General features: G+C 45.9%; 1 protein-coding gene across 2 annotated transcripts in view; it reads right to left on the bottom strand.

Moving 5' to 3' along the window:
- Positions 1-7,823, bottom strand: part of nid2a (nidogen 2a (osteonidogen)) — a 35,697-nt gene that overhangs the window by 6,915 nt on the left and 20,959 nt on the right. The window contains exons 16-35 of one of the 2 annotated variants that reach the window (XM_056370207.1): positions 7,369-7,497; positions 6,144-6,269; positions 5,803-5,939; positions 5,606-5,711; positions 5,402-5,526; positions 5,207-5,312; positions 4,506-4,639; positions 4,296-4,401; positions 4,092-4,216; positions 3,898-4,003; positions 3,022-3,155; positions 2,795-2,900; positions 1,886-2,019; positions 1,674-1,779; positions 1,470-1,594; positions 1,276-1,381; positions 897-1,030; positions 704-809; positions 321-454; positions 105-210 (exon numbers count right to left, since the gene is read on the bottom strand). In XM_056370207.1, the coding sequence (XP_056226182.1) occupies positions 105-210; positions 321-454; positions 704-809; positions 897-1,030; positions 1,276-1,381; positions 1,470-1,594; positions 1,674-1,779; positions 1,886-2,019; positions 2,795-2,900; positions 3,022-3,155; positions 3,898-4,003; positions 4,092-4,216; positions 4,296-4,401; positions 4,506-4,639; positions 5,207-5,312; positions 5,402-5,526; positions 5,606-5,711; positions 5,803-5,939; positions 6,144-6,269; positions 7,369-7,497 (2,391 nt within the window). The remainder of the gene's footprint in view (positions 1-104; positions 211-320; positions 455-703; positions 810-896; positions 1,031-1,275; positions 1,382-1,469; positions 1,595-1,673; positions 1,780-1,885; positions 2,020-2,794; positions 2,901-3,021; positions 3,156-3,897; positions 4,004-4,091; positions 4,217-4,295; positions 4,402-4,505; positions 4,640-5,206; positions 5,313-5,401; positions 5,527-5,605; positions 5,712-5,802; positions 5,940-6,143; positions 6,270-7,368; positions 7,498-7,823) is intronic. The other variant, XM_056370208.1, reaches the window with a different exon arrangement.

The raw sequence follows: 7,823 nt of genomic DNA, 5'->3' as shown, positions 1-7,823 counted from the left end.
CCATAACATCTGCACACACACACACACACACATACACACACACACACACACACACACGCCGCTCTCCTCTAGCGCCACTCAAATCAGTACATCAGTAATCCCACCTGGTCTGTCACAGTCTACAGAGGGTGTTCCAGGTGGCGTCCTGGTTCCTGCTCTCTCCTGCCCCCTACTGTCCACACACCAACAATGTCCAGAGGAGCCGTGACACTGAATAAATAACAATAAAAACAATATTATTAATAGTAAAAAGAAGAAGATCACACATAAAAACACAAGAATAATTTATATCTGTGTTTGAGGAGAAATGGCAGTCTCACCTGTCGAGGCCGGTACTGTCCTTGTGCGTCACACTGAGGTACGTAGGCTCCAGCTATAGGGAATCCCTCGGGGCTGGTGGTCTGCACGCCGTCTCTGCGATGTTCACAGTGGGTTTTCGGACGCTCCGGTTCATCTGGAGAAAAATGAACAAATAGACGTTAAGTTTATTAGGAATACACACAGGATGAGTCGCTGTGTTCTACCACTGATGGACCTTTACTTTGCTGGTTATGTTGCCTGACTGCACAAGACCGCAGCTCTTTGCTGATGACACTCACCTTTCTTTTCCCTCTTCGGGCACGCAGAGTCGTTACAACCACCTTCTTATATATCCAGTCTAACCACTCATATATGAAACCTTAGACCAACACTGCAGTCTCACCTGGTCTGTCACAGTCTCTGCGGGCTGTTCCAGGTGGCGTCCTGGTTCCTGCTCTCTCCTCCCCTCTGCTGTCCACACACCAACACTGTCCAGTGGAGCCGTGACACTAGAAAACACATAATAATTGTATGACCAGCCATAACAATATTGAATAAAGATGCGCAGTATTTCTCGGTTACAGTCAGAATGATACCTGTTGAGACGTGTACTGGCCGTTAGCGTCGCACTCAGGTACAAACACTCCGATGATAGGAAATCCCTCTGGGCTGGTGGTCTGCACGCTGTCTCTGTGCTGCTCACAGTGGGTCTTAGGACGCTCTGGTTCATCTGAGGAGGAAGAGCAACAAGTCATGAAGATGAACATTACTAGTGAACGTGCTGTTGGACAAACACACGATCAGGTTATTCTCTGTCAGAGAGAGTTAAAACATGGAAGCTGGTGTCCCATCCTACAAACTGAAGGTGTGGAGATGTGAGTGTTCACCAAGCAGGGAGGGGTCTGATGAAAGAATATTTCCCACAATGCTTGTTGCATTATGGGAAAAGTAGGGGCTAAAAAAACATGTGTTCACCTGGTTTACTACAGTCTCTGGGTGTTTCACCAGCTGCTGTTCTTGTTCCTCGTCTCTCCTCTCCATTACTGTCCACACACCAACAATGTCCAGTGGAGCCGTGACACTGTAATTAATAAAGACAGGAATGTATTTGTAGAATTTCATCTTAATTAAAGCTGTAGGTGATTAAACAGTCCTGATGGGTCACTGACCTGCAGTGGTGTGTACTGTCCATCCTCCTCACACTGAGGTACAAAGGCTCCATATAAAGGAAATCCGTCTGGACTGGTGGTCTGCACACTGTCTCTGAGCTGCTCACAGTGACTTTTAGGACGCTCTGAGGAGACAAAGACCAACAAGATAAAACAACAGTGTCACTGACACGCAAGTTGTTTTATGGAAGAACCACCTTATACCTGGTCTGTCACAGTCTCGGGGGGCTGTTCCAGGTGGCGTCCTGGTTCCTGCTCTCTCCTGTCCCCGACTGTCCACACACCAACAATGTCCAGTGGAGCCGTGACACTGGAGGAACGATGATCGATATCAAAAAGAGTGTTATATAATCATTTGATGTTACTTTAAATTCATAAATAAAGCTATTTAAATGTATGTGTCACCCGATGCTGACCTGCAGTGGTGTGTACTGTCCGTTAGCGTCGCACTGAGGCACATATGCTCCGACTATAGGATATCCCTCTGGACTGGTGGTCTGCACACTGTCTCTGTGGTGCTGGCAGTAAGTTTTAGGACGCTCTGGTTCATCTGGGGAGGAAAACAAAGTTTATTTACACTAGAAATCTTCAACAGAAAACACAACTGGGACAAAACTACAAGATAAATTTGGTACGGTAAGATATTGGGATTTAGGACACAACAGGCTCATATACAGTATGTTTTCTTTTAGAGTGTATGTAACAGCAGATATGACTGAAACCATGCTCTGTCCTGGTTTGGTAAATCTTAAAATACACTGAATTAAACTAAACAACAATTAAATCTAAGTTTTATGATGCGGTAAAAATTCTTTTCATGGGTAAAGTTTGTATCTACAAGAATAAAAACACCCCTGTTTTTCCAGTTTACAGTAATTATTAATATATTATCCTTAGTGCTTATGTCACTTACAAAAGGTCATATAATCCAGGATCCAGCCTGTATGTGAAGTGCAGCAATATATATATGTATAATGTGTTTTTTTAGCTTCATGTTCCTCTGGCTCTCCGCTCCGCTTCCCACCACACACTCAGTGATATCACCTGTTTTCTTCCAGGCATTCCAAGGCTGTGACCCGATGACCTCACCGGTGCGCCACTTCCAAGGTTAGACACACACTCGTGTAAACGTGCCTGTCTGTTTGACTTGTCATCGAGATGAGGAATAACGGGGGGGGGTTCACGGGTCAATGTTGAGCCTCGGAGAGCCATGACATAATGCACCTGCTGACGCTGGTGCTGGTTCTGCTCTGAACTAATTAGCTGTGAGAGCTCATGTGGAGCGGAGCAGAGGGAGAAGTCGTCTGTTTGCGTCTGTTGTTCACCTGGTTTGTCACAGTCTGTGGGTGGTGCACCGGGCGGCGTCCTGGTTCCCGCTATCTCCTGTCCTCTACTGTCCACACACCAACAATATCCACTGGAACTGTGGCACTGAAAAACACACACTTTTATTAATCCCATGCAGTCAGGATTATTTATTTTATTTTACTCTAGATGAAATTCAAAAACAAAATCAGTTCATCTGTGTGTCATTCAGTCGCCAGGAGCTGACCTGCAGCGGCCTGTACTCGCCGCTGTCGTCACACTGAGGTACGTAGGCTCCAGCTACAGGGACTCCCTCTGGGCCGGTGGTCTGCACGCCGTCTCTGTGGTGCTGGCAGTGAGTTTTAGGACGCTCTGGTTCAACTGAGGAGATAAAGTTTATTTACACTACAAGCTTTTAACAGATAGATATCAGTTTGTGACCGTGCTGGACGTCTGCAGTTTAAGATCCTGCGCCGTTTCTACACTTTACATTTCTGTCATTATTATTAATTGGTTTGCCGAGCTCTTTGTTGCTGTTATTTTTTGTTAAAAAAAAAAGAACAAAACTCAATAAACATTATAAACAGATAAAACAAATGGGCCAAAACTACAAGATCATCTCGGTAAATCTGTTTGACGGAGCAGAGAAAGGTGGAAAAACACTGTCAGATACTGATGGTGAAAAAATGACAAATACACGTAGAAGCTTGAAAATGTTTGTAATAAAAGTTTCTAAAATAATAACAACTTTCACCAGGATATGTGAATTACGTTCCCTCTCTTTCTTGCAGAGGGTTAGAGGAGGGAGCACGCCAGTTGTCTCATTTATTTCTCAAGAAGAAAGCGAAGAAGCAGATTTCCTGTTCCCTCAAAATAAACACAGGTATATTTCTCGATTGAAGGCTGAGATTTGTCTCTAAATCATCGACTTTGTCATGTTTGCACAAACAAAAGCACGAGATGCTCCGAGTTTAAATGTTAAAAATCTGGCGAGCGTTTCCGAGCGATCACACTTGGTCTGTCGCAGTCTGTGGGTTGTGTAGCAGGTGGTGTGTTTGTTCCAGCGACACACAGATTATAGTTCTGTGTGTCGCTGCAGAACAATGTGTGAGCGTTCACTCACCTGGTTTACTACAGTCTCTGGGTGTTTCACCAGCTGCTGTTCTTGTTCCTCGTCTCTCCTCTCCATTACTGTCCACACACCAACAATGTCCAGTGGAGCCGTGACACTGTAATTAATAAAGACAGGAATGTATTTGTAGAATTTCATCTTAATTAAAGCTGTAGGTGATTAAACAGTCCTGATGGGTCACTGACCTGCAGTGGTGTGTACTGTCCATCGTCCTCACACTGAGGTACAAAGGCTCCATATAAAGGAAATCCGTCTGGACTGGTGGTCTGCACACTGTCTCTGAGCTGCTCACAGTGACTTTTAGGACGCTCTGAGGAGACAAAGACCAACAAGATAAAGAAACAGTGTCACTGACACGCCAGTTGTTTTATTGAAGAGCCACCTCATACCTGGTCTGTCACAGTCTCTGGGGGCTGTTCCAGGTGGCGTCCTGGTTCCTGCTCTCTCCTGTCCCCGACTGTCCACACACCAACAATGTCCAGTGGAGCCGTGACACTGGAGGAACAGCAGTAACCGAAATAAATTCAATATGAAAGGTTAAAGTTTACGGGTATAAATATAAAGAATGGTACACGGATTAATCAAAAACAAGCGCTGACCTGCTTTGATCTGTACTCTCCGTTAGCGTCGCACTGAGGTACAAACACTCCGATGATAGGAAATCCCTCTGGGCTGGTGGTCTGCACGCTGTCTCTGTGCTGCTCACAGTGAGTCTTAGGATGCTCTGGTTCATCTGAGGAGGAACAGTCACAAATAATGAGTTAGTGAACTCTACATTTTCCATATATCTTTTCAACACCATCATATTGTCTTTAAATAATGAGCTTGGGAGCAAATGATGATTCAAAACACAGAAGCTGGTGTCTCATCACAAAGACAGGAGGTTCTATCGTTTCCCCTCCCTCCTGGTAACGAGACACATAAAGATGATGTCATCTGCGTATGTGAGCATTTTGTTGTGGTTTTAAAGAGCAGACGTTCCAACACTGGACCACAGTTTAAGGAGCTCTCCAACGACACGTCAGGTTCAGTTAGTCACGGCTTGTGAATACAGTTATGTAATGTCTTCTGTTGAGCGTTGACCAGTCTGATACTATTACCCTGATGATGTCATAGTGATGTCATGAGGGTTACTTTACCTTTGGGCGAGGAGACTAAAACATTCATGACAGAAAGTCTGAGTTAAGTTACAAACTGAAGGAGATGTGAGTGAGAGCAGGGCTCGTTGCATTATGGGAAATGTCGGAGCTAAAAAAGCTGAATATTTCCCAGATTTTCAAGAAGCGAAACACGTGTTCACCTGGTTTACTACAGTCTCTGGGTGTTTCACCAGCTGCTGTTCTTGTTCCTCGTCTCTCCTCTCCGTTACTGTCCACACACCAACAATGTCCAGTGGAGCCGTGACACTGTAATTAATAAAGACAGGAATGTATTTGTAGAATTTCATTTTAATTTAAAGCTGTAGGTGATTAAACAGTCCTGATGGGTCACTGACCTGCAGTGGTGTGTACTGTCCATCGTCCTCACACTGAGGTACAAAGGCTCCATATAAAGGAAATCCGTCTGGACTGGTGGTCTGCACACTGTCTCTGAGCTGCTCACAGTGACTTTTAGGACGCTCTGAGGAGACAAAGACCAACAAGATAAAACAACAGTGTCACTGACACGCCAATTGTTTTATGGAAGAACCACCTCATACCTGGTCTGTCACAGTCTCTGGGGGCTGTTCCAGGTGGCGTCCTGGTTCCTGCTCTCTCCTGTCCCCGACTGTCCACACACCAACAATGTCCAGTGGAGCCGTGACACTGGAACGAATGATCAAACTTTTAAAAATCAGCACATCACTTCACTAAAGTCACCAGTCAGCCACGTGCTCCATCAGCCAGCAGCGCCCACCTGCAGCGGTCGGTACCGTCCATCCGAGTCGCACTGAGGGATGAAGGCGCCGACGCCCGGCCGCCCCCTCACCTCCACGCCACTCTGCAGACTGTCCCTGTGCTGCTCACACTGGCTCTTCGGACGAACTGTCTGTCCTGTAGACACAATAATTCAAATATAAAATATGTATTTTATCATTTTGGATTTGTTACGCAACATTTTTATCAGTAACTTTTACATAGCAGACTTCATCATGTGTTCATGCTCTTATTAAACAAACTGTACTTTCTGGGGTTTGATAGAAAGTGAGAAAACTCGAGTCTGCAGCTTTACTACCTCACAGCGGAGATTTCACTGACCTTCCTGCTGGGAACAGTAGAAACCATCACCGTAAAACCCGGGCTGGCACTGACACTGGAAAGATCCCGGTCCGTTGATACATCTGGCGTTGACGTGACACGGAGACGAGCTGCACTCATCCATATCTCCGGAAAAAAATAAAAATAAATCAAAAGACGCAAATGCAGAGAGGAGACTCCACCAGCTCTACATGTTCATGCTGATATAAAGAAAATGATATCTGACTGCAGCTCAGTGATATCTTATCAATACTGGGCCTTATGTAAAGTATTACATACTGTGTCTGTCACAGAGGGAGGTAGGGAGGGTTTAAAGGAAGTTCATCAAAAGTTCACACTGATGGGTGAGAGGAGGACACACACACACACACACACACACACACACACACACACACACACACACACACACACACCGGCAGGACCTTGCTCCTCCACACATTCCAAAGCAACACACACACACACACACACTGTGTCATTGCTCCATTTGTCTTTCACTTTCTCTCCCCCCTCCGTCCCGTCCCGTCTAATCTCACCCTCTCATTCCCTCTCTTGTTCTCACATTCGTCACCCATCCTCCCCTCCTCACTGTGTTCTCTAGCTTTTTCGCAGCTGCGCCGTGCACTGTTGTGGAGGAAATGTTATTCCTGTGCTCAGACAAATATGTGGGTCTCTTCCAAAAATGTTCAGCTCCTCTTGGAACATGCGGCGCTACATGCTCCAAAGTTCATCTTAGGGGACGGACAAGTGCAACTGCCGACCGAACGGCGATGAGACCGCGATGAGGATGTGAGAATAACAGTGTGATAAACTCTTATGTCATGTCATTCATTTCAGACGATAATGAACAGGTGTTAAAATGTCTGTTCTGACAGATAGCACCTTTCATAAATCTAAAATGTGAAGAAATAGGACAATAGTAAAATGAAAAGGAGGGGGTTCAGACAGAACGACCGGCTGATCCATGACGACGTCATAGGTACCGTCACCTCGGGTTTTATAGCAGGTTTTCGAGGGACGGCCTTATAAGGGAGGAAGAGTCAGTGTTTGACCATGAAAGACTGGAGAGCTGAGTAGGAGTATTTTAAACTGGATACAGAACTCGACTGGGAGCCAGTGAAGGGAGGAAGATAAAAGTCTTTTTGGTGGATGGATGGCGAACAACAATGTATTGTAATGTCCTTGGTGACCTCCCCCCCTCCCCTCCGACACTGTCGTTGCAACTTACCCACACAGGTCCGCCCGTCGTAGCCAAACTCATATCCACTGTGGCACTGGCAGCGGTGGCTTCCAGGCAGGTTCACACACTGAGCGTGAGCGCCGCACGAACTCAGACCCTCAGCACACTCATCTACGTCTGCAGAGAGAGAGAGAGAGAGAGAGAAAGAGAGAGAGAGAGGAGATGAAAACTCAAACGCCTGTGAACCAGGAATCCCGTATCTGACAACACTCAGCCGGCTGCATGTGGGTATGTGAGTGTGCAAGCTGTAATTAAGGGTCATTAGTGGTATATACATTGTGTGCCTGCTTGTTTGTGTTACTATAACATGTAAACCCCCCCCCACACACACACACACACACACCTGGATTCCTCTCTACATTCTTTAATGCCTTGTGCAATACTATGCGAGACTATGTGACCACAGAGAGAGAGAGACGGTGAGGCCCAACCATGGGAACTGA

This window comes from Seriola aureovittata, chromosome 24 (assembly GCF_021018895.1).
Source record: "Seriola aureovittata isolate HTS-2021-v1 ecotype China chromosome 24, ASM2101889v1, whole genome shotgun sequence".
Taxonomy (NCBI): Eukaryota; Metazoa; Chordata; class Actinopteri; order Carangiformes; family Carangidae; genus Seriola; species Seriola aureovittata.
Note: the sequence above shows the minus strand (reverse complement) of the source record. Positions and strands in the feature narration are given on the sequence as shown.